The 26156-nt window shown below is 49.2% G+C and overlaps 2 protein-coding genes across 2 annotated transcripts in view; both read left to right on the top strand.

Annotated features, from left to right (window-relative positions):
* Positions 1 to 3282: 3282 nt before the first annotated feature.
* Positions 3283 to 9610, top strand: LOC124482631 (CCR4-NOT transcription complex subunit 6-like). The gene is made up of 12 exons (XM_047043064.1): positions 3283 to 3418; positions 4877 to 4998; positions 5186 to 5372; positions 5513 to 5598; positions 5734 to 5835; positions 6022 to 6090; positions 6233 to 6390; positions 6525 to 6679; positions 6864 to 7018; positions 7472 to 7705; positions 7787 to 7989; positions 8648 to 9610. Exons 2-12 carry the CDS (start codon positions 4887 to 4889, stop codon positions 8861 to 8863), a joined length of 1677 nt encoding a protein of 558 aa, XP_046899020.1. The 5' UTR covers positions 3283 to 3418; positions 4877 to 4886; the 3' UTR covers positions 8864 to 9610.
* A 9910-nt stretch (positions 9611 to 19520) lies between these two features.
* Positions 19521 to 26156, top strand: part of LOC124482617 (A disintegrin and metalloproteinase with thrombospondin motifs 2-like) — a 25657-nt gene continuing 19021 nt past the window's right edge. The window contains 4 exon segments of the mRNA XM_047043037.1: positions 19521 to 19672; positions 20644 to 20834; positions 20836 to 21045; positions 25466 to 25673. Coding sequence (XP_046898993.1) covers positions 19588 to 19672; positions 20644 to 20834; positions 20836 to 21045; positions 25466 to 25673 — 694 coding nt within the window. The 5' untranslated portion in view covers positions 19521 to 19587.

The raw sequence follows: 26156 nt of genomic DNA on the forward strand, positions 1-26156 counted from the left end.
AGAGTGTCATACTGTACTAATGATCACCTATCCTTTTTGGCTCAGCCAGGGGCGTCAGACTGTACTAACAGATCACCTATCGTCCTTTGACTCAGCAAGAGACATCATACTGTACCAATAGACTATATCTCTGTGATGAGGAATACTATCCTGGGTACAGAACTGACACATGGAGCATTAATTCACCAGATGGAATATTCTCAGTTTTTCCATGCGCCCCCTCCCCCCACCCTCCTCATGCTCTCTCCTAACCCCCTTCCCTTGTCTCTCTTTCTCCTCCATTCTCAACCCTCTCCCTCACTTTTTCTCTCTCCTTCCCTCACTCTCTCTCTCTCTCTCTCTCTCTCTCTTTCTTCCCCCTCTTCCCACTGCCTCACACACACAGAGGCAGTGAGGAATGACAGTACTCCAGTGCGGTCTATAACAGGTCTATGTGACAGCAGCATGGTAGAACCATTAACAGTAAGATGACATTCAGAGCCGAGTAGAGCCACATAAAGCTTCAAACTGGAACTACTCCACTTCCTGTCTCTCCGTCTGCTGGTCTCCTGAAGCCCCCCCTCCTCTAACCCCCCAGTCCCCTCTGGTGACCCCACTGACCTCCTCACCCCTACCCACCACCACAACACGACACCCCAGAGACCCCTTAAGATGGACCCCCACCCCCTCACCCTCTCCTGCCCCCACCCTCTTCTCCCCTGGCCTCACCCTCTCATTCTCAGCCTACTCCTCTACCTCTCCTTCTCTTCTCTCCTCACCAGCTCCCAGGCCCAGAGCAAAAAGAAACCAGAGCACCTGAATCTAAACACACCAATCTAACCTCAACGAGACCCCAACTGAACCTCAGCCAGACCCCAACTTAACCTCAACCACACCCCAATTCAACCTCATCCAGATCCCAACTTAAGTTCAACCAGACCCCAACTTAACCTCAACCAAACCCAAACTTAACCTCAACCAGACCCCAACTTAACCTCAACCAGACCCCAACTTAACCTCAACCAGACCCCAACTGAACCCTAACTGAAACACAACTCAACCCACTCTGGAATGGTCCTCCTCCACACCACAGTCCAGGCATCCATGTGTTCCAAAAAGTTCCTGTCTGTCTGAGGCAGTGTGTCCATAGCTGGGTCTGTTTTTGGACAGGGGTAAGGTTTCAGCGGGGCAGGAAATACCTTCACACAAAAAGGAAATGTCTACTGTTGAACAGCCTGCTTCTCATCTGGATGGATGAGAGGAGCTACCGGGGAGAGTTTGTCTGAACAAATACTTGATCTTGAACCAACACCTATAAACCAGTATTTACCTATAAACCAATATGAACCAGTATCTAGACCTGACTCAGTACCTATGGACCAGTTTATACCTGTGTATAGACACACTTACACTCTTGAACCCGTATCTATTACCCAGTATAAACCGATACATACTCTTGAACCAGTACCTCTAAATCCAATATTTAGAACTGACCTAACAATCATACATCCTTACACCCACACCTATGACAGCCAGTGTGGGCTGAGACTGCCATCATTAGAAGAACTGGGAGGGTTTGGGGCTGCAAACGGGAGATGAGAAGGAGTCATAGAAGGAGTCAGTCAGCTGGAAGAAGTCAAGAACAGCAGTGCCTCCAGCTGGTGGGAGAAAGGCAGTGCAGGTATCCAAGGGGGCTGCGGCACAGAGCCTTGGGAAGGGAGACCCATACTGTCGTTGAACACCTCTCTCTCTCTCTCTCTCTCTATGTCTCTCTGTCTCTCTCTCTGTCATGAGGTCAGTGGTCTCCAACCCTGGAGTTCGCTCCTACACTAAACTAGCACACCTGATCCTAATCAGTCGGTTGATCAGATCACTAGTTTTGAATCAGGTCAAATAAGTGTGGTTGGAGACACAGGCTGGTAACTCTCCAGGAACATAGAGTTGGGGACCCCTGGTCTGGGTGTTAACTGCTGACATCCTCTGCTGGTAACGTTTGGTACTGCAGCCTTGGAGCTGCATCAACACGAGCAGTAATGGCCCAGGGTGAGGATGTCACCTGAGAGACCGCCAGGAGGCATGGCTTAAAAAGATGGATGACAAAGATCTAGAGGTTGTCACGTCAACGGCTAAGGCCAGAAGCCCACAGGCACAGAGAGAGAAAGACGGACAAAGGGTAGAGAAGATAACTGCGGAGAGAAGAAGACCCAGACTTCCCTGGCTGTGACAGCCAAGATGGAGGCAGACACAGCAGCCTGTCTTGCCACAGCAAACCTTCTGAACGTCCAAATGACCCAATAGGAACTGGATAACCTCACCCAATTGCTCCTCCCAAGGTTTCTCAATTCGTTTTTTCTTGTCTTCCTTGAGGATTTAGGTTGGCTGAGAGGCATTTCTGAGGGCGTATGTGAAGCCCTCTGTGACATTGTTTGTAACATTGGATATACAAATAAATGTTCGTTTGATTTGACGTTTGTCGTTTGACCTCTCATCTCCGAGCCTGGGAGAAGTTGAGTCAGGACCTGAAGTCTTTGAGGAACCAGACCAGGGGCGTCGCTAGACCCTTTTTACTGGGGCATGTGCCCCAGTATAAATCTGATGTGACCCAGTATAAATCTGATGTGCTCTAGTAAAATAAAGTTACAAGTCAAACGTTTTTGTGTTAACAATTTACTTTATTAGTCAGTGCATTCATTTATCAAGAGTCATCCCAATCAAGGCTTGTTAAATCAACCCGTTGAAAACAAACGGATGCTTGCCCATGCGTGCTCTTCTGTGCTTGCTATAATAACCATTGCACCGCGCACACAAGCCCAGGTGTCCCGTGTTAATACTTGAAAACACCTGTCACGAAGATTTTTTAGTCATTTTTTTAGTCATTTGATGGGTAAATGGGCAACTTCTTTGGCGGCAAGCTTTGCTGAAGAAGATATACAAACGGACAGGGGGTCTTAAAAATTCAAAAATTACCTTATTGAATAGATGGACATTTAATTCAATGACATGATATGGATTTATGTTTTTTTCTGGTATGAAAGTTATGAATATGTATGTTGTCATGCATGTGTGTGATTGTCACCAACCCTGATGGAAAGAGCAATGTTGTAAGTGAACTTCTCTACTTGGTTATCACTCGCACAACAGCACAGTGCTATGAGTGAAAGTCCTTTAAACGTAAAATCACTTATTCGCAAAGTACAGTACGTTCCTGAGAAGGACGCAAGCTCCATCGACGCTACGCAAAGACGTTTCAGAAACAGCCAATCACAACGAACGTTGTTATCACAGGCCAAAAATCTGTCAGACGCCATGATTCTTGTTTTCTTTCAGAGAGGGTAGCTAGCTAACAGCCGGAACAGCTGACATTAAAGTGAAATAGCTTGCTAGCTAGTAACAAAGGAAACACGCAATCACCATCGCTGTGACTGGTATGATCTTACAGGTAAAGCACGAAACCTCAAAGTGTGATTACGAATGAGAGCTTAACATTCGTTTATTTTCAGTGAATTACTGAAACCCCCAGCTAGCTAGCTGTGTTTGGGTACTAAATAATTAGCCTGCTAAGGCTAACATTAGCTGTGCCCTAGCACTAGCTACATAGCAAAATTGCTAACAATGAAAATAATTGCCCACACAGCTTGGTAGTTGTACTAGCTAGCTAAGCTAGCTGTTATTTGCTAACCTGTTTAGCACATCATCTGCTAACAAAACGTGGTAATCCATGAGGGATGCCTTTTTGTTCGTTGTCCTAGTACTCGGAAGGTTGTTTCTTTGTAATACATAAATAGTTAACCCTAGGTAGACTCACGTAAAAACATGGTACTCTAAAAAACTACTTCGTTAATTCCGTTGTTGTTGTTGTTTTTATCAGCGAGCTGGCCAATTAATAAATTGTTAGCTACATATACGCGATCTAATCAGCTATTCATACATGATACACTGCGTTAAAAAGCTAGCTACCTAACCTAAACAATGTACTAGTATAACTGGGACAGAAAGTGATGTGTGATTTCAGATAAGTTACCTATTGTTAGCTATAGCTGCAAGATAAAACTAACACGTTAATTCAGAAGTTCCTGGAATGTTAGCACTAGATATTATTGGTAGGTTGCTGCAATAGATGCTAAAGGAACTTAATATATTTCGGCTATCTAGCTTGTGCTTTCGTCTCGGAACTGTATTTACATTTATCAAACACGCAAATTTGGATGGCATTTGTATTGCTCCAAATCAATGTATACCTTAATTAATCTTAGTTAGGCAATCAGGTATCTGGCCAGAATAGTTCAAACAAACCCCGCACGACTAAAGCATGTTACATAAACTTCAAGTACTGCACGCAAGCGGCTGGCCAACGTTACACGGACTGCCAGGTTACAACTTGCTGGTTATCATCTAAAAGGGTTAATATGCTGGAGAGTGGTCCATTGAAAGGAACGTGTTCTACGTGTTCCACGTTAAGACACGGTCATTCTGGCACACTGCGATGTCATACAATCGTTGGGGAGTAATCATCAAAGTCGACAATGTCCAAACGTTACATGATTTATTCATATTGAGAATTAATACGGACTATCCCATTGCAAGCGGATTTGATATTCGGATCGGTTATGTAAACACGGCCCGTTGTGAAGTTTGGGTTAGAGCCATGAGGCAGACGAGACTAGCGGCGGGTTAGCTAACTGAACGTATTGAACTTATCAACATAAATGTCTTATTAAGGTTGGATCAACCTTGCTGTGTGTGCGTGTGTGAGAGATAAGGATTTGGGGAAGTGCTTTGTCTGTTAGATTAGATAAAGGTATTTGTACAATTGAGCATGTCTCGCCTTACCGGTTATACATGTTGAATATGAGCGTGGGTTTACCGGCCTTACATTTGCATTGCGTGTGTGCTCCAGTGTTACAGGAATGCCCAAGGAGAAATATGACCCCCCTGACCCCAGGCGGATGTACACAATCATGTCCAGCGAGGAGGCGGCCAGTGGGAAGAAGTCTTACTGGGCAGAGCTGGAGATCAGTGGTGAGGACTGAACTCCAGTTTACTCATACATGTAGGGCCAAAGAGACAGTTGATGCATTAAGTTAGGAACACTATTGATGCAGCATTAGTTAAGAGGCATAAGTAGGCCAAAGAAAGCCTATTGTTACTAACCCTCCCTCAACTCCCCCCCCCCCCCCCCCCCCCCCCCTGCCTCGCTCCATCTCAGGTAAGGTGCGGAGCCTGAGTACGGCAATATGGTCTCTGACTCACCTCACGGCGCTCCACATCAGCGACAACTCCCTGTCCCGCATCCCCCCCGACATCGCCAAGCTCCACAACCTGGTCTACCTGGACCTCTCGTCCAACAAGATCCGGAGCCTGCCAGCAGAGCTGGGCAACATGGTGTCTCTCAGGTCTGACTACAACTCCCACCGTGCACCCAGTTGCTTCCCCAGACAAAGAAATTAAACCCCAAATTGTTTCCTGGTTTACGTGAGGCCCAGTCTGACCCGACCTCTCCTTTTCTACTTCCTCTCCACTTCCTGTCCTCCAGGGAACTCCTTCTGAACAACAACCAGCTGCGTGTGCTGCCGTTTGAGCTGGGCAAGCTATTCCAGCTTCAGACCCTGGGGCTGAAAGGTGAGACCCACCCCCTGCTAGCCAATCTGGACTGGGATTGGACAATCCTTGGAATCCTTGGAACGGCCAGTTAGCCTATTGGAAAGCTGGGTGGTAGTGGATGGGTGTCCTGGCTGACCTGTGTGTGTTCCCCAGGCAACCCCCTGGCCCAGGAGATCATGAGTCTGTACCAGGAACATGATGGAACCAGACGCCTCCTCAACTACCTGCTAGACAACCTGGCTGGCACCAAGAGAGGTGTGTGTGTGTGTGTGTGTGTGGGGGGGGGGGGGTGAGTGCAAGCGAGGAGGGAGATAGTGTGATCACTCCGATCTGCAGTGTCTTACCTTTCTCTCTCTCTCCCCTCCTCTCTCTCTTTCTCTCCCTCCCTCCCCCTTTCTCCCCCCTCCTTGTTTCTCTCTCCCTCTCTCCCCTCCCCCTCAGTTTCTCCAGAGCAGCCCCCCCAGCGCTCTTGGGTCGTTCTCCAGGAGCCAGACCGGACACGCCCAGCAGGTAGACACACACACCACGCACACACTACACACACACACACACTTCCATCCGTAGTCTCTCGTCCACTCTCACTGTACCTCCAGCTGTAACCTGTGTCTCTGTGTGTATCCGTGCGTGTGTCTTTCTCTGTGTGTGTGTACAGCCCTGTTCTCTGTCATGTGCTACAACGTACTGTGTGATAAGTACGCGACGCGCCAGCTGTACGGCTACTGTCCGTCCTGGGCTCTCAGCTGGGACTACCGGAAGAAGAGCATCATGCAGGAGATCCTCAGCTGCAACGCAGACATCATCAGCCTGCAGGTACACACGCAGACCAAGACACATGCACGCGCAGAGATCCCAAATACACACCCACACTCAGAGAGAGACACTTACACGCATACATACACACAAGTGGCTGAGGTTTTCCCCTGGTGTCCCCCCCCCGCGGGCAGGAAGTGGAGACGGAGCAGTACTACAACTACTTCCTGCCAGAGCTGAAGGAGCAGGGCTACGAGGGCTTCTTCAGCCCCAAGTCCCGGGCCAGGACCATGTCAGAGTCTGACCGCAAGCACGTCGACGGCTGTGCCATCTTCTACAGGACCGAGAAGTGAGTCCGTCTGGTCTGGTACAGGCTGGCCTAGCCTAGCCTAGCCTGGCCCGGCTTAACCCAGCTTGTCTCTCGTCTGTCTGGGTTCTGCTTGAGTTCTCACATAGTCAGCCTTATAGACAACAGCTTTTGTAGGATGACACTAATCCTCTCGTCCCCTCTCCTCTGCTCTCCTCACTTGCAGGTTCAGTGTGGTCCAGAAGCACACAGTAGAGTTCAACCAGCTGGCCATGGCCAACTCGGAGGGCTCGGAGGCCATGCTGAACAGGGTGATGACCAAGGACAACATCGGGGTGGCCGTGCTGCTGGAGGTCCGCAAGGAGATGATGGAGCAGAGCGGTGAGCATACACACACGTGTGCATACGCACACACACGTGCGTACATACATACACGCACGCACGTGCATACATACGCACACATGTACAAACATAGGCATAGACACACGAGTGCATACATATGCACACACACACACGCTTTAATATGCATACGCACACACATGCACACATACACACACATAGATGCATACACATACACACGTCCATATGGATTAGGGCGGTGGTGGAGCATTCAGCTGCAGATCAAGAGAACATGAGGTTGTAGGTTCAAAATTCCACCTATTCTGTAAATCTTTCAAGACAACATTCTGCTTAACGATTTATTATTATTATTATTATTAAACACATGCACAAACACATGCATTCTTTGTTTCTCTCGCTCCTTTTATTTCTATCTCTTCCTACCTCTCTTCACCCCCCCCCCACACACACACACACACACACACACACACACAGCGGGGAAGTCCCTCCATGGCATGGAGAAGCAGCTCCTCCTGGTGGCCAACGCCCACATGCACTGGGACCCGGAGTACTCGGACGTGAAGCTGGTCCAGACCATGATGTTCCTGTCGGAGGTCAAGAACATCGTGGACAAGGCCACGCGCTCCCTCAAGCTCTCCTCCGTCTCCGGGGAGACCAACGCCGTCCCGCTGGTGCTCTGCGCCGACCTCAACTCCCTCCCCGACTCAGGTGTGTGTGTGACCCTACTTCCTGTGTTCTCCAGGTGTGTGTGTGCGTGTGCGTGTGTAACCCTGCCGTCTCTCTCCCCAGGTGTGGTTGAGTACCTGAGTACGGGCGGTGTGGACAGCACCCACAAGGACTTTAAGGAGCTGCGCTACATCGACAGCCTGACCAACTTCAACTGTAACGGCAAGAACGGCACGTCCAACGGCAGGATCACGCACGGCTTCAAGCTGAAGAGCGCCTACGAGAACGGCATGATGCCGTACACCAACTACACCTTCGACTTCAAGGTGAGGCTCACGCACATGCATGCGCGCAGACATACACAGGCACCCATATCCATGCAGGTACAATTCTCTCTCTCTCTGTCTGGCTCTCTCTGTCTGGCTCTCTCTGTCTGGCTCTCTCTGTCTGGCTCTCTCTGTCTGGCTCTTTCTGTCTGGCTCTCTCTGTCTGGCTCTCTCTGTCTGGCTCTCTCTGTCTCGCTCTCTCTGTCTGGCGCTCTCTGTCTGGCGCTCTCTGTCTGGCTCTCTCTGTCTGGCTCTCTCTGTCTGGCTCTCTCTGTCTGGCTCTCTCTGTCTGGCTCTCTCTGTCTGGCTCTCTCTGTCTGGCTCTCTCTGTCTGGCTCTCTCTGTCTGGCTCTCTCTGGCTCTCTCTGTGTCTTGTGCATCGTCGATAGGGAGAGGTCGCTAGTGTTTCATTTGTAACAGGGGGGTTGTATTTCATATATTTGTCTCCTATCCAGCATCCTGTGTAATGGCGTCGTAATGTCCATGGTGGTGTAACTTGTCAGTATCTGGAAGTTTTGACTGCCCAATAAATGCTTTAAGAAATCAACATTGAAATCTCTCTAACCAATCCATCTCGCTCTCGCTTTCTCGGCCTCCCTCTCTCTCGGCCTCCCTCACTCGGTCCCCCCCTCACTCTCTCCGGTCCCCCCCACTCCAGGGCATCATCGACTACATCTTCCACTCCCAGCCGACCCTGAACGTGCTGGGCGTGCTGGGCCCCCTGGACCCCCACTGGCTCCAGGAGAACAACGTGAGCGGCTGCCCGCACCCCCACATCCCCTCCGACCACTTCTGCCTGTTTGCCCAGCTGGAGCTGCTCCTGTCCCTGCCCCCGTGCCCCCTCAACGGCCTGCACATGCCCGCTCGCAGGTAGTTCCCCCCCCCCTCCTCTCCTCCCCCCTGGCCCGCCAGCAGGGGGAGACAGCGTCCGCTCTCTACCCTGCTCTCACACACGTGTTTCGACCTCGTTTTTTGGGGGGTTCCCCGCCACCCCCCGCCACCCCCGTGACGTCAACCAAGAGGACGGATTAAGACACATGCTCTACACAGCTTGGAGGACAGCCAGAGGAAATTGGAAGAGGTGGGGGGGTTCACTCTATGTACACACACATGCACGCACACCTTGTACACCCCCCCAACATGAGGAGGAGCTTCTTCAGGAATGAGGAAGTCTGATGTTGTGGACACAGTGACCGGTGTGTGTCGTGTTGTTCTGCGTGTGTGTGTGTGTGGGGGTGGTGTGTGTGTGTGGGGTGCTCTGGCATGGGGAAGGGAGACTATCCTGGTGTAGTGTGTCCCTCACAGTACACCTTAGAGATACCAGCTAGAGTGGCAGCTACACCTAAATATCTACCAGCTAGTCTCTCTCCCTAACCCAGACCAGGCTAGTCTCTCTCCTTAACCCAAACCAGGCTAGTCGCTCTCCCTAATCCAGACCAGACCAGGCTAGTCTCTCCCTATCCCAGACCGGGCTAGTCTTCTCCCCAGACCAGACTAGTGTCTCCTTAACCTGGACCAGACTAGTCTCTCTCCCAAACCCATTCCAGACCAGGCCAGACACTCCTCAGTCCCCCCCACCCAACTATTCCTACACATCCATGTACAAACCCAGACCCCCCCCCCCCCCCCCCCCCCCCACCTCCTTCCAATACAGGGGCCAACCCAACCCAGACACCCCCCCCATACAGGACCCAGACACCAACCTAACCCAGACACCCCCCCCCATACAGGACCCAGGGGCCAACCCAACCCGGACACCCCCCCCCCCCCCCCCATACAGGACCCAAGGGCCAACCCAACCCAGACACCCCCCCATACAGGACCCAAGGGCCAACCCAACCCAGACACCCCCATACAGGGGCCAACCCAACCCAGACACCCCCCCATACAGGACCCAGACACCAACCTAACCCAGACACCCCCCCCCCCATACAGGACCCAGGGGCCAACCCAACCCGGACACCCCCCCATACAGGACCCAAGGGCCAACCCAACCCAGACACCCCCCCATACAGGACCCAAGGGCCAACCCAACCCAGACACCCCCATACAGGGGCCAACCCAGACACCCCCCCCCCCCCATACAGCCCCCAACACTCCCCAGGGTGTCCGTGCACCTGGACTCACCTTGATTGTACCTCTCCCTCATCGCTCCCCCTGGTCCCCTCCCCTCCAGGTCATCCTTTTTCTACCTGCCACAGCACTCGCATTTGGATGACGACTAAACGTATCACATGATTGTATTGTAAATGAATCAAGACTAAATTTGTATCGATTTTAAGAAAACACAACTAGTTCAAAGTAACAGACCAGCCTGTAAAAACAAAACAAACAACAAAAAAAACGGATTAAAAATACAAGGGGCTCTTTCAGGTTTTTTCTGCTGTTAAACTTTGCACTCGGACTGGTTACATTTGAACCACTTTTATACAGACCACCTGGATGGTGCAGGCTCCTTGCTACGTTGTCACAGCACCCGTTTGGCGTGTGCGTCCATCACACGCGTGTGCAGTGATGCTACACACGTACATACATACATACATACACACACACACACGGCCTCTCCTTTGTGTGGGAAGCCAGTCCCTCTGTACAGCTTACCCTCCGTCACCCCTCCTACACCCGCACACAGTCCCCTGTTTCCATACAGTTGCTATGGAGACTAGCTACCAGCCCCCCCTCCCTTTCCCAATCACTTCCTTATTGGTATGTAGAGTAGTCATGGTAACGTGACAAATTTTCTATGGGCTTGTTTTTCTTCATTTTTTTAAAAAACATTTATTTTCTTGATTTGTTGTTGTTGATGATGTTGTTGTTTTTTGTTTTGTTTTTTTAGCAGCTTGAACTATTACAGCTCCCCCCGTTCCTCCTCCCCAGATTGTGTGTCCATGGTTTTTATCTCCCCTCTTTTCTGAGGGGCTGTGTGGGGGTGAGGGGGGGGGGGGTGAGGCTCAGAGTGCTCTGATCATGACCAGGTCCTTGCTGCCTCTTCCCCCCCCCCCCCCCCCGCCCCTATTCCAGTGTAGAGTATTATAGTTGTGTATCTAGAGCCAACTGACTCCTCAACTCAGGCGATTCTCTGTATAAATGTTGTGTTTCATTTTGTCGTGTAGTTACTTAGCGTGCTGCCTTTCTGCTCGAACCCAGCCCCAGCCCTCCCTGTCCAGTCTAGTGCCATGGGACGCGGCCACACAAAGGGCCAATTGACGTTCACCAATCCTGTAGCACCTGGGTGGGGGGGGGGGGGGGGGGGGGGGGGGGGGGGGGGGGCTACATGGACGGTAAGGGGTGGATGGGGAGAGGAGGAGGAGGAGGGAGGCAGGGGTGGAGGTGTTCCGTCTGGTCAATGGTCGTGTCATTTAGAAACGGGGAGGGGGGGCGGGGGAGGGGGTTAGGATCAGCAGGAAACAGTGTCAGTGGCGGCTCTTCTGTCAGCAGGCCTCCCCACCACCACCCTTGCGCCTCACCCATCCTCCCCCCCCCCCCCCCCCACGTCTGAAATATCTCAATGTTGTTTTTTTTATGATTAAATGGACAAGCACTTCTTGTAGATCACTAGTGCAGCTACTCGTATGGCTTTTATAACCAACCCTCCGGCCAAATGGCCGGGAGGAGATTTTAAAATGAATTTTACCAAGCAGGAAGTAGACAGGAAGTAGGCAGGAAGCAGGAAGTAGGCCTCCCCTCTCGCCCTGCTCCCTCTCTCCTGCTCTCTTCTGTCATTCTTTCGTTTTGTTTTCCTTTTTTCCAAACTTTTTGTTGTCGTGGTTTTGCCTCCTACTAAAGCAACGTGTCTGGGTCCCTCTGTCGGGGTTGCTGATGGTGTCGTGGCAAAAAAATATTAAAAAAAAGAGATTTGTTTTTTGTAAATTGTGAATAAGTGATGTACTGTTTCCTTGCTTTGATCTGACTCGTTGCTGTTTATCATGGGGGTTGTCACTGGTAGGATTCTCATCATTTGTTTTATTGTTTACCTCCTTTTTTTTTCTTCTCTCTTTTTGTTTTGTTATTCTCAAACCAAATTTTCTGTTTTGTAAAAAGATAATGTTGGCACACTGAATTCTAGATTTATATGGTTGCTACTATATGATTCCAGTCACATGATTTGAACTGTGTCTTTTAACAGAAAACAAAGTCTAGTAAAATAAAGTGACAGAAATCCTGATGTGTTTTTGGTTGGTTTTGCCAAGTGAACTGTGCCTCAGCCCTCTCTTTATGATTTGACGTCAAATGGATCCCATCCCTGACCAATAGATATGTGGGACTTCCCATGGAGTGTGTTCAGGAAATGCTCCACCTGTCAGTTAAGTGACATAAACATAGAATATAACAGGAAGGGAGTTAGTGAAACCAGCTTTTTTTGTTGTTGCTTTTTCTTCTTCCCCATCATCTTGTCCAGAGCACGTTAAGTATCCCATGATGCACTGGGCAGTGTTGGCTCATCCACTTCCTGGAATCTCAGTGCTCTGATTGTTGATTGGTTCGAAATACACCTATCTCCTGCCAGGAGCTCAGCAATAAGTCATGTGAGCTGGTTCTGATCATGTTTCCCTGTGTGTGTGTGTGTGTGTGTGTATGTGTAGGGTTCTGACCTGTGAGAGTCTACTAGGCTGGAAATGTTCGACTTCCTGCTTGTTACCCGCTCTTCATCTTCCTGTTCCTCTACCCCTTCCCTCTCCTCATCCCTCTCTTCTCATCCTTTCTCATATTCCTCTATCCTCTTTTTAATCCCTACTCTCTCCTCATCCTCCTCATCCCTCTCCTTCTCAGTCCTCTACGCCATTCTACGCATCCCTCTCGTTTTCCTGCTCACTCTTTGTCCTCCCAACTCTGCTCGTCTTCCTCACGCACCTCACATCTCCCCTCTTCTCATCTTCCATTTCACTCCTCCCCTCATTTTTTTCATATTCTTTCTCTTCACCATCCTTCTCACCCCCCCTCTCCTCAACCTTCTCCCTTTCACTCCTCTCCTTCTCATCCCTCTCATCTTCCTCCTCAATCTTTCTCCTCCTAACTCTTCCTCACCCTCTTCCCCTCTCCTCATCCCCCCTCTACTTTTCACTCCTCTTCCATCTCATCGTCCATATTAAACCCTTGTGCTGCCTTTGGGTCATTGTGACCCACCGTCGCGGTGCAAAAGGTGGGTCACAATGACCCGAAGGCAGCACAAGTTAAGTGAGTTACTACTCTGCATGGGAGGGGTTCTAGAACACTGAGGTGACTAGATGGAATGGCCAGCAGGCAGAACTCAAGACAGTTCCGGAACAACTCTCACAGCTCAACCCGGTGTCATTGGGAGACCCCTCAGTTTCATCCTCATGAAATCCTCATTTTCAACTTTTATATCTCCAAAACGTTCCACCCGGTCCGTCCCCACTCCCCTCAGATCTCCAAGGAACATGTAAATAAGGAAGCGTTAGAGAGATGTCTTCTCTGATGCAGCCATCTCTGTATGTCCCTCAGCCTTCCAGGGAGTCTGGAGGGACTTATAGACACTTATGTAAAGGACCAACTCTTGTTTTCCACTTGAAATACCAGCAACACGCTTGCACAATGTCTGGAGATGCTGTTACTGTGCGTATTTGAAATGTGGGGAGGAATAAATGAGAGTGTGGAGACTTAAGAATACAGTGTCGTGAAAGTGATCTTGGCAGCTGTTTTTAATTCAACATCACAATCTTTAATGTGACTGTCAGGTGAACAAGGTATGTTCTGTTTCCACCCCCCCCCCCCCCCACTCTCCACCCTCTCACCCTCGTTTTCCTCACCCACTCCCCCCCCCCCTCTAACCATCTCCCCGTCTCTCCCCCTCTCTGTATTAGCAGTAGCAGTGTTTCTAACAGGGTCAGCTTGTCTTTGCTATCTGTCATTTTTCCTACTTGTTGAAAATAAATGATGTTTCAGCTGCTGGCGTGTGTTCTTTCTCTTTCCTTCTCTACTTTCCCTCCCTCTCCTTTGTCGACGTCCTCCCTGCCTTAGCCCTCTCTCCTTATTCTCTCTCCGTTCTCTCTTTCCTTTCTAACATCTCTTCTGTTCTCTCCCCCTTTCGTTCTCTTTCTCACCCCTCCTTATTCTCTCCTTCTTTCTCTCTCCTTAAACACCTCTACTGTTGCCTCCAGAGTGAACATGCTGCAGCCTGGTAGAGGGCCAACTCGAGTTTAACCCTGTCTTGTCCTCCCCCCTCTCCTCCCCTACCCCTCCTGTCCTCTACCTGTCCCCTTCTCTACCCTCCCACCGCCCCACCCTCCTCCAGCTTCTCCTCTCCACCCCCTCCTTCCTCTCCCCCTGTCTCTCTCCACTCTAATAGAGACGTTTAAAGCCACGCTCTAGGGGCAGGGCGTGTCATGGTGATGGATGAGCAAAGTGTGTGTGTGTGTACATGAGAGTGTGTCGCCAGCTCCCCCTCCACCGCCCTGCCTGCCTGTAAATCCAACTGCCCCCCCCCCCCCTCCCGACAGCTGTGCCTCACCAGGACCTGTCGACACCTGCTTTCTGTTACACTGAAGATGCACAATACAGTCTCTCTCTCTCTCTCTCCCTCCCTCAATTACACTTAAGATACAGCCCTCTCTCCTGCCTCTGTCACGCAGAATCTATACCCTTCTCTCTGTGCTTCCTCTCTGTTACACTGACGATACGCTCCTCTCTCTCTTCTCTTTTACACTCAAGCTACGCTCATCCTCTCTCCTTCCTCTCTTTTGGAGTCACTGTCACCGTCTCGCTGTCAGCATCCCGGTTGAATGATGCTGTTTGTAAGTACACTTGATGGCGGGGTGGACAGCTGCTTTAGTGACCTATAAAAACCACTGTGTGTGTTATGTGTGTACTTAGAATGTTGCAGGATTATTTGTAAGAGGCAGGAGGGAGAAGGAGAGAGGGGGAAGTGAGGGAAGGATGGAGTGGCGAGGAGCCTTCGAATAAAGGCAGGAGTGACTCCTGCTCTACCTTCGTCTCAAATTCTCTTCCTACCATCCTGCCCTCAAAGGTTAAGACAAAGCAAAGAGAACCAGATTTCATTTAGACAAAACAATGACAAAAATAGCTCAACCAGACCTGCAATGACATGAGTACAGGGCAAAAGAGGGGATGAGAGAGGAGACGAGAGGGGACAGGAGAGGAGAGAGAAGAACCCAGCCACTGGAAATGAGACCATCTGGAGTCTTATGCTTGACCAACAGCATAGAGGTACTGTAGTCACTCCTCCCCTCTTCTCCTGTCCTCTCTTCTCCACCCTTCTCCTGTCCTTTTCCCCCCTTCTTCTCCCTCCCCTGGCCAGCCAGCCTTTAGATGGCTAACTGTGACCACAGCCATAAATCTCCACAGATGATTAGCCAGTAGAAGCTTTCTGGTACATTCCCTTCTCTTCCACTGTCTGACTTCCTGAGGCTGGAATCATGGCGGAGGGGGAGTGGAGAGGAAAGGGGAGGATGAGAGGAAAGCTCTGGCAGAGATCGTCAAACAAACTTTCTGTCGATCACACCAATACCGACTGGCTCTCTCTTATTAAAGCTTTGTAGCAAGGGACACTGACAGAGAGTGAAGGAGGGAGAGATATTGATGACCCTGAAAGAGAGAGTAGGGATCCTGACAGAGGAGGAGAGAGAAAAGAGGGAGTGATAGAAAATGAGGAACCTGACAGAAAGACAGAGAGGAGGGAGTGAGAGAGAGGAGAGTCTAAACGGATGAAGGAATGAGGGCTGCCCTGCGGTTGCCAGGGACAACCATAAATCACGCAGAAGTTTTCAGTGACTCTTATCGGCTCTGGGTGAACCAGCGACTAGGTCTGCTGCTCTTGAGTGTGTGTTGGTGTGTGTGTCTGACTGTATTTGACTGTGTGTGTGTCTGACTGCGTGTTTGACTATGTGTGCGCGCACATGCAGAGAGAGGAATTCCAAACTCAGACATTATCAGTACTTATGTAACGAGTCACCCTAATCTCATCAGTTCTAGTTCATGACATCAACTTTCCAGAACCTTGAGGTTACCCTTGGGAACATTCACCTGGAGAACCCTGGGAGCCTGCTGGACCAATCAGCCCCAGACCAAAACACGAGAGCAGGCACATGTCACTTCCCTGTCGTCAGAACCCCCCCTTTTGGGGGAATACAAGCACTGTAAGGGCCGTGTCAAATTGGACAAATGTGTGGTACCATGCCTAAAAGCTGCCGTGTCGTATTTTTCACAGCAACGAATAATATAACATATTTTCAAAGTAGACTGTTTACAAGTTTCTTTATTTCCCCAAAGAGCAAAAGAGGAGGTATGTGGCTTCAGTCCATCCACAGAGAGGATTAAAATGGTAAACTTTGGAGACTGGCCTGTCAATCCGCGTAAGTAGCAAACACTTCATCACAGGTAGTAAAGGATGTTAAAGTCAACATTTATGATGCATTCAAAGTAGTGAATAATAATGCTGTATTGAAAGTACAGAGGACATCCCAATGTAATCTTAGCAAAAAGGGTTAAGTTATCTAACAACTAGCTGTCTACCACTGGCTGCAGCAACCTGGCTTTTTCCATGATTGGTTGAAACGTTGGTAGCAAGTAAAACAGCTTCATTGTGTTGGCCAATACTTCTGGGTTTGTATTTACTTCCAGGCAAAAAAAGGGGTAGGGGCATGAGGCAAGGGCAAAGTACCCTGACCTCCAGCTCACACTTTTATCTGATTCCTGCCAGTCAGCCAATCAGTTGCTGCCATGTGAGGCTTGACCAATCAATGACCCTGACTTGAGGAAGACGCAGGCACACAGCTACCAAGTCCCCACCCCTAGCTACCCGCTTAGAGTAAAGGTCATAATGCGATTTGGTGGTATTGCATTTTGTTTTGGCACTATGTTGCAAACTGTATGTATGTAGCCAACCTGATGTAGCTAACTGATTGTAGCTAACTTTGTACATAGCTAACTCTACCTGTGTGTATGTGCTCTGCAGCCGGCAGAGAGACAGTCAAGTTGAGGTGTAGATGCAGATGTCGTATTCTCCCTGCCAAATGGTGTTTTCTCTCTGCCTCTCAGCTACCTCACCATCATTTAGACATGAGATGAAAAGAATTCCGATGTCATCGCTGATCAAAAACAGCCGCCGTCACATACGCAAACACACGCGCACGCACCACACACACCCCCATATGTTTCTGCTTTCACACAAGGAAAACAGAGATGTCTGGGTGTGCTTCCTTTTTGTTTCCTTTACATTCTGATTCAAATGTAGAGTGTAGATGACATGTCCTCTATAAACGGGTCTGTCATCGACAGTGTGTGTGTCTGTCAGTGTGCGTGTGTGTGTGGGGGGGGGGTTACGTATGTGTGTGTGTGTGTGCGTATGTGTGTGCGTGGTGGTGGTGATGGTGGTGGTGGGGGGGGGGGGGTGTACGTGTGTGTGTTTTATAATTCTTCCACACAGGAACAGTCTCGTAAGGCTGCCATACTGATGTCTTTACAGCTGCTCTGTTTCTCTCTGTGGCCAGTTAATGTCACTGTGGGGCACACACACACACACACACAGAAGTTTACACCTCTGGGCAGTGCCAGTTCCAGAAGTGAGCAGCTCTGCAAAGCTGCGACGGTCCGGGTGCAAAGTCTCTCCGAGTGCTCAGAGCGCTGTATGAGAGAGTGATAGACAGAGGGAGAGACAGAATGAATGAGAGACAGAGGCAGAGGATAACAGAGCCAACAGGACAGAAAGTGACAAATGAAACAAGTACACAACTGTATTATACATGTGTTTTTCTCTCTCTTTCTCTCTGCACTGCTAAAGTTACTCTCCATCTCTCTCTCCGTCTCTCTGCTAGGGCCTCTGTCCTCAAAATGTATCAGGCACGACTAGATGTGGTGTGGTGCAGTGCATGATGGGAGTTGGAGGCACTATTGAGGTCAGCTGGATGTCTGCGGTGGACCAGGAAGATCGTCATAGAATCCTGAGCAGTAAGCTCATTGATTGGTGATTGAGGAGGAGGCAGCTGAAGGTCAACCAATCAGATCAGGACGAGAGGACCCATAAACATCTGAGCTCATCATTCTTCTGCGATGCGAGAAGATGTATAAAATTCACCATCATGAAACCATGAAAGACAAGAAACTGTTTTATAGGAAACATAAACATTCACTTAACAATGTGGTTTTGTGCCTATTTAATCACCTTCATACTAAATAACACTCACTCCTGGACCCAGAACCATCTAGAACCCACTAGAAGGGTTCTAGAGTCCTGTCCCTTGTAAAAGAATCTGCGGCGCTGGTCCAAACTACTTTCAGATCTCCTTGAATCTGTTTCCTTGGCATCCCCCTGGTGCTACGGCTGGCTGGCCTGTTTCGGCCCCCACTACCCTCTGGGAAATGGAGTTTCCCAGCTCCAGTGATTAAGCCTCCACCCCTTCTCATTGTCATTAGTGGCCGTGTCTCAGAGCTCAGATAGGAAACTTAAAAATCCACGACAGGCAGGCTCTCTGGAGGCTGAACCACAACAGCATGATGGAGAGGGAGAGGCTCAGCTGTGAAGAGAGGGATGGAGGGAGGGAAATGGAGAGAGATGGGGGAAGGTGGTGAGAGGGAGGGGTAGCTGGCCTTAGCTGTGAAGGGAGGGGGGGGGGAGAGGGAGGGATGTATGTATGGGGAAGAGGGGTAGGGGGAGCCTGCCTCAGCTGTGGAGAGAGGGATGAAGGGAGGGAGGAGTGAATGAATGAAGGGTATTGGATGGATGAATGAAAGTTACAGTTACAGAAAGCTGTGAGGATGAGCTCTGAGGATGAGGGTAAGCTTTGAGGATGAGGGTGAGCTCTAAGGATGAGGGTCACCTCTGACAGTGAGGTTGAGCTCTGAGGGTGAGGTCTGAGGATAAAGGTGAGTTCTGAGGATGGGGGTGAGCTATGAGGATGAGGGTGAGCTATGAGGATGAGGGTGAGCTCTGAGGATGAGGGTGAGCTCTGACATTGAGGGTGAGCACTGAGGATAAAGGTGAGTTCTGAGGATGGGGGTGAGCTTTGAAGATAAAGGTGAGCTCTGAGGATGTGGGTGAGCTCTGAGGATGGGGGTGAGCTCTGAGGATGGGGGTGAGCTGTGAGGATGGGGGTGAGCTGTGAGGATGAGAGTGAGCTATGAGGATGGGGGTGAGCTGTGAGGATGGGGGTGAGCTTTGAGGATGAGAGTGAGCTCTGAGGATAAGGGTGAGCTCTAAGGGGGGAAGGTGAACTCTGTCTCAAATCCTGGATTGTTAGGTTTTCAGGCCGGCTATGCCAACTTGGACACTAGAAAGGATCCCGTCCCTATTCTTCAGAGACAGAAGGGTCTGTTATATCTCCAAAACAAATTGCACTTAAAGTCAAACTAATGCAGAATGTGTGTGTGTTAGAAAGTGAGAAACAGAGAAAGAAAGGGAGAGGGGTCAGGCTACACTGAAAAGTAGTGTGTGTGTGTGTGTGTGTGAAAGAGATAAAGACAAAGACTGAGAGAGAAAGAGAGAGGGACGGAGAGCTCTTGGCGGTGTGTTCTATAGGGGAGGGAGGGGGATGTAGGCAAGGGGTGGGAGACGCTCTGTTGGATCGCTTATCTCAGATCGCAAAGTCCGCCTCGTCTCTGCGCGGTCTTCTACCCGGACCTGCAATGGATGGTATTCCTGGGTTAGCGTTTTTTATTATTTTACTACACTTAACTCCCACAAACGGACTTCATATCGCCAGCAGCATAGGTAGGGTATGAGGGATGTATTTGTTGTTTTATCGTGAATGTCATTGTAACAATGCGCTGTGAAGAAATATCGGTGCCTTTACACTTTCAGAGGCGGTCTAAGTTAAACCAGGTTTTCCAGCATTACTGCACATCTCGGTACTTTTCGTGACAAGATAATAACGTCTTGTCACGTTAGACTCGCCCAGACCAACTTTTTCCAATTGTTTTTCTCTCTCTGTTTTCAGTCTTAGGTTATGCGTCTGGGGAATATGATTCACGCACGCGGGGCTCCTTCTAATCTCTGTCGTGCCGCGAGCCTTGTACGTGGCCAAACATAACCTAGAGATTGTAAAGGTGTCGATTTGAACGGTGCAAGTTACTTGTCTACCGGCATGTGCAGGATAGTAGTCCCTATCCCCACACCGTCACGGTGTACACTGTAGCTCGATCCACAGAAATATACATGAACTTGAACTTGTCACGTGATCTACCTACCTGTCAAGGTGTTGTTAGGGGTCATGATATTCTGCAGACCATGTCAGCGTCACACACACGCACACACACATTGGTTCCACTTTCTGCATTCCACTAAAAGGGTGTGATGTGGGAGTTTATAACGATGTCTGTCTAAAAACTGCCCATGTATGTGGGTGTGTCTGTGTGTGTGTGTTTGTGTGTGTAAGCGTGCAAGTCTGTTTGTGTGTGTGTCTGTTTGTGTATGTATGTGTGTGCATGTGTGTGTGTGTGTGAGTGACTGTATATGTGTGTCTAAGCTTGTGTGTATGTATGTGTGTGTATGAGTGTGTGTGAGTATGACTGTGTGTGTGATTGTATTGATTAGGGTAACCTTGCCTTTTTCTCTGCAGCATGTCCTTAGTGAAGGGAGGCTTGTGGTTGATATCTGTGTCTCAGTATTTGTGTGTAGCCTATGTGTGTGTGTGTGCGTGTATATGCATTTATGTAATGTATTTGTGTGTGTGTGTGTGTCAGACTCTCTGCAGCATGTCCTGAGCGAGTACAGTCTGGTCAGGCCAGTCAGCAGCAACGCCGTAGGTCACTTCCTGTCGTGGGCGGTCTCTGCCCCGAAGCTGGACGAACTGCACGCGCGCCGACGGCGCCGGAGAGAAGCGCCGGAGGGGGGAAGGGAGGGGGCAAGGGAGGAGGAGGGGGGGGGGGAGAGGGACCCTCTACTACAACGTGTCGGCATTTGGACGTGAGCTCCACCTGCGAGTGCGCCTCAACCCGCACCTGGTTGCCCCCGGAGCCACGGTGGAGTGGCACGAGGACAATGCCACGCACTCCCGGCCGCTGGAGGGTGCCGACTGCCTCTATGTGGGCGAGGTGCTCAACATGGACCACACCTCCGTCGCCATCAGCAACTGTGACGGGCTGGTGAGTACCGCCACGGGAGAGGCAGGAAGGCAGGCAGGCAGGCACACGCTTGCGCCCGCGCATACACTCACACACACTGCTGGTGAGGAGAGGAGGTGAAGTGAAGGGGGTAGGAGGTTGGGAGCAGGTGAGGAGGAGAGGGAGGGAGGGAGGGGGGTCGGAGGAGGAAAGGGGTGGGATGCTTTAACATCTGAACAAGCAAGTGAAGATAAAATGAGTGAAGAAGAATTTGACTAGATTACTAGATTACTTAAATATGTCAATGTTGAGATGATGTCACAACACAAAAGTTTCGACCAGTGGCAACTTATCACCTACAGCAACATAGCCTTAAAATTGCTAAAAGCTAACATTAGCTGTTGCTCTTAAAAACAAACAAATTATGCAAACAAATGTACAACATTAAAAAATGTCTTTCATCGAGTGAAATGATGCATGGTAACCATATACACATAAATCCACTTAGAGGCCAAATCGAGCTAATCTCACCATCCGCCAGAATGCAGTCAGTTAGCCAAAGCTGGCCCCAGCTTTGGCTAACTGAGAGTGATTTACTTCTGGTAAATACTTAAAGGCTCATGGGTAGTCAGGGGGTGTGTCTCATCCTTCATTCCAAGGTCCTCGTAAGGAAGAAGACAAGCAGATACATTCTGACCAGCAGGTTTCTGTGTGGGTGTTCATATCACTTTAGTTTTCCACCATGGTGAGGAAGTTGCCCGTCTCAGTTAACTTCTGCTGTCACCGGTACCTAATTTACAGACTCTGTGCAGAGAAACTCTGTTGTGAAGCTCATTCGTGGTGATGCAAACGTTTTGTTCCTCGTTATTGCATTGTTAGAACGTGGTTATTACATAGTTGTTAGCACATTTATGAAGTGGTGTTCTGGAGGTAATATACGTTGTTTTAACTTATCTTCTCCTCTTTATTACATGGTTATTACGGAGGTATTCTACGGTTTTTACATGGTTATGACATGTTTAATGACACCTACTTGCAGTGGAGGTCTTCTTGGAAAGTATATGTGTTCTGTCTAGATTGCTGTCAGTCAGGAATGCCAGGTCACTGCACATGAATCACTACAGTTTAGTTAGACTGGCACAGCACAGAACTGGAGAGAGGCTGGGGGTGTCTGGACTTGTATCCTATAGTGGTAAGGAGGAGAGTGTTTTAGTGTTTGTATGTGTGTGTGTTAGTGTGTGTGTGTGTGAGTGAGTGAGTGAGTGAGTGAGTAAGGGATAGAGATGGAGAGAAAGAAGAGATACAAGGAGTGTGTGTGTAGTGAGTGAGTGAGAAAGGGAGAGTGATGAAGTGAGATAAAGAAAAGAAGAGAGAGGGTGTGTGTCAGTGTTTACATGTGAGTCTGATGTTTGCCTGCCCAGAGCACTCAGAGCTTACACAGGCGGTACAGACAGGGCTATGACCACACCCACAGTCCACATATACTGGGTTCTAATCCCTGAGTCCACAGATACTGGGTTCTAATCCCAGAGCCCATATATATTAGTAGAGGGTTCTGTAGTCTCTTTGTTGATTAATCTTGAGACAAAAAAACAATAAATCGAAACATTCTACATAACTTAACCGTTTGGGTAGAACAACGTATAGCATGGATTAGAAATGTCACTACAAGGTTTAATTTTTTATAACGAATTTAACAAACCAAAATTTCATTGAGTTTCCTGTGGCTGCTCAAATTTAGGACGTCATTACAAAATCCAGGGTTTTGTCTAAGTTGGACAAAACAAATAGATACAAAGGGAAGTATGTTTGCAGACATCTGTTTGTAGACATCAATTAATTGGTCGGTCTCAAATTGGTGGCATGATATCATCAGACAACACCATGTGACACAGACTTCAACCTCATTGTTGGGACAGAAGCAAATGATGTCATCCTGTTCCATGTTTTCCAGAGTTGGACCCAGATTCTAGAACGGTTCTCTCTCTGCTCAGTCCTCTCTGTAGAACACATGTAGACAAGATGTCACAACACGACCACAGACTTTCCCTGTCCTGTTCTCTCCAGTGTTTTCTAGGTTATTCTCTGGGTTGTTTTCTCCTGTGTTCTCTGGGTTGTTCTCTTGGTTGTTCTCTGGGATGTTCTTGAAGTGGGTCTCTGGATGGTTCTCTAGGTTGTTGTCTCCTGTATTCTCTGGGTTTTTCTTTGGGTTGTTTTTGTTTCATTGAGCAGATGTTTTTTCTCCAAAGCGACATACTGTATATACAAAATACAGCAGAATGTCAAGGGTCAGAAGTTAATATTTTTCAGTCAAGGAACGGTCTGTACTTACCAGTCACAATGCAGAGTAACGTATCAGCTACCAGGCACAGTACACAATAATATGTCAAATGATATAGGTGATTATTATGATATTGTGTGTAGCATTGTCATCATTGTTGGAAACCAGCAGTGTTGGAACTGAAAGAGGAAATGCCTGATTTACATTTTCTACTGGAAAATATGCTGCTGGGCTTTTGCTTGACTTTGCAAGCGTGTGTGTATGTATGTGCGTGCTTGTGCGTGCGTGCGTGTGTATATGTATGTGTGTGTGATTAGCAGTTTTTCCATGTAGTATTTGCCCTCCCTCATGATCCGCTTCTGTGAGTCAGCCAGCTACTGATCTTCTTGCCAGCTTCCAGCCCCTGTGTGTGTGTGTTTCTTCCATATGTGTGTGTGTTCACCATATGTGTGTGTATGCGTGCTGGGGTATGTTTCTGTGTTTGTGTTTGTCTGTTAGTCGCGTGTATGTGATTAATTCGCTAGCTTCGCTAGCTTTCCACAGAGTGCTATGTCTCCGGTCCCTGTGCTGTGTGTGAACGAGTGTGTGTCTGCACGTGTGTTTGTTTGTGTGTCTATGTGTGTGTGCGTTCTACATCTATATATTTTGCTGGAGAGTTCACTGTGTGAGAGAATCATTTTGACAGTGTCTCTAGCTGTATGTTTGACAGTCAGGGGTATAGTTTACTGTTATGGTTGAGGTTATAGGTCATGTCTTTGGTAACGGTCCAAGACATCGCAACTGTTGTCACGGTCAAAGCCTTAGCTCCACGGTCAAAGCTCGGTCTGTCCAGTGTGTGTCTCACTCAGCCTCAGCTCGTGGCCTTGTCTAGGTGGTGGTCGTGGTCATGGTTTTGTGACCGTCTTCACCGACCCCCTCACCCTACACACATTCACCTTCATCCACACACACACAAACTCTTTCTTCACACTTTGACCTCCCTGCTTACCCTAGCTTGACCTCTCATGGTCGACCAGGCCAGAGTGAGCTTACTCTTTCTGGTTGTGGGTCTGAACAATCCTCCTGCCATCTGCCTCCTAATATCTACCTCCTGCATCCTACCTCCTATCTCTTGCTTCCTACCTCCTGCTTTCTACCTCCTGCCATCTTCCTATTGCTTCCTGCCTTTTTCTTACATCCTACCTCCGACCTCCAACGTCCTACCTCTGTCTCCTTGGCTCCATAATCTGCCATCCTCAGAGACACAGGCCATATGGTTTAGGTTAAACTCTTATCTCTAGGGACCCTAGTCTTTCAGCGTGGCCCTTGAGTGAGTGTGTGTGTGTGTGTTTTTGTGTGTGTGTCTGTGTTGACAAGGTGAATCTGGCCCCTCGTGTAATAGCCCCACACCTAGGATCAGCTGACCATCGCTATGGAGACAGATCTGGACCACAGAACCACTCCTTTGTTCTGCCACAGAGGAGGGACGTCTCCACAGCCTCTTGTGTGTGTGTCACAGTGTGTTGTTTGTTTGTGAAGATGAGAAATTCTCTCCAGCTCCTGATGGAGTATGTCCTCTTTCTGGGCTGTCCCCGTCGTTCCAGAGCGAAACGCTGCCTTCTGGAACCCCTGAGGATTCCAGATTTCTGCCTGTATTTTTCTGATTCTGACAGAGTGATGTCAGATGTAATGGTCTGAATTGGTGCAGCCAAGGGACTGTGAAGGAGTCAGACATGAAGGTCAGGCAACCAGTCATTCAATCTTTCAGTCAGTCAACCTGCCAGCTAGCCAACAAGCCAGCCATCTAGTCAGTCAACCAGCCAGCCAGCCAGAAATCTTCTCAGTAGCTAACCAACCAGCCAGCCAACCAGCTAACCAGCCATCCATCCAGATATGTAACTAGCCAGTCAGCAATCCAGCCATCCAGACAACCAGCCAGCCTGCTAACAAGCTCTGTTTGTGTGTGTGCGTGTGTTTATGTTAGTATTGGTATTGTGTGCGTGTGATTAGTTGTATTGAGTGTGTGCTCTGAATGTGAACCCCATACATCTTAACATTCTAAACTCACTCTCTCGCTTTATCTCACTGCTTATCTCTTTTCTCTCTATCTCCTCCTACCACTCTGACCCCTGTCCTCCCTCACCGTCTTTTCCTCCCCCCCTCCCCCTCTATCCCCTCCTCTTCCCCCCCCCTCCCCCCCAGGCTGGTATGATTCGTACCAGGGATGAAGAGTTCTTCATCGAGCCCCTAGAGCGAGGGGGCGTGGCTGACGACGATATGGGTGTGGCCTATGAAGAGGAGGGCGGGGCTGGTAAAGAGGAGGGCGGGGGCGGGCGCCGTCACATCATGTATCGCTCCTCTGCTGTTCGCCGGCCACCTGTCAATCAAACTGCTGACTTCTACCCCCGAGGTGAGACAGACGCTACAGATACACCTGCCGTGTGTGTGTGTGTGTGTGTGTGAGACATTCCCTGTTTCTGTCTCTGCCTTTCCCCTCACACACACACACTACACACACATACCAACACTGAACTATGTGTTTTCAGTAAACCGCAAGAACTTGAACTTGGGTTCGGGAGATTATTAGTAATGATCGTGTTTAATTTCAAGTGAGTTCAATGGAAGGGTGTAGAGGAGGAGAGGACGGGAGGAATGAAGTGGGAGGTAGGAAAGGAGGGAGAGGGGGAGGGGAGGAAGGAAGGGTTTAGTTATCACTTACGTTAGAACTTACTAGGATGAGTGTCCTGTTCTCTCTGAAAGACTATCACTAAACATGTTGACGTTTTCTAGGAATTTTGCCAGCACACTCATAAGAGCAGTCACACACTCACACACACATTGGAAGCTGGAGGTTGGGGAGGCTTAGCTGCAGAGAGCAGAGGAGAAGCAAGGG

Source organism: Hypomesus transpacificus, chromosome 20 (genome assembly GCF_021917145.1).
Source record: "Hypomesus transpacificus isolate Combined female chromosome 20, fHypTra1, whole genome shotgun sequence".
In the NCBI taxonomy this organism is placed as follows: Eukaryota; Metazoa; Chordata; class Actinopteri; order Osmeriformes; family Osmeridae; genus Hypomesus; species Hypomesus transpacificus.

What these genes read in the sequence shown, in the direction of transcription:
- LOC124482631 (XM_047043064.1), top strand. Translation starts at nt 4,887, where the DNA reads ATGCCCAAGGAGAAATATGACCCCCCTGACCCCAGGCGGATGTACACA. An exon ending in CCTGGCTGGCACCAAGAGAG is followed by an intron (nt 5,836 to 6,021) that starts GTGTGTGTGTGT and finishes CCTCCCCCTCAG; the next exon opens with TTTCTCCAGAGCAGCCCCCC. An exon ending in AGACCGGACACGCCCAGCAG is followed by an intron (nt 6,091 to 6,232) that starts GTAGACACACAC and finishes GTGTGTGTACAG; the next exon opens with CCCTGTTCTCTGTCATGTGC.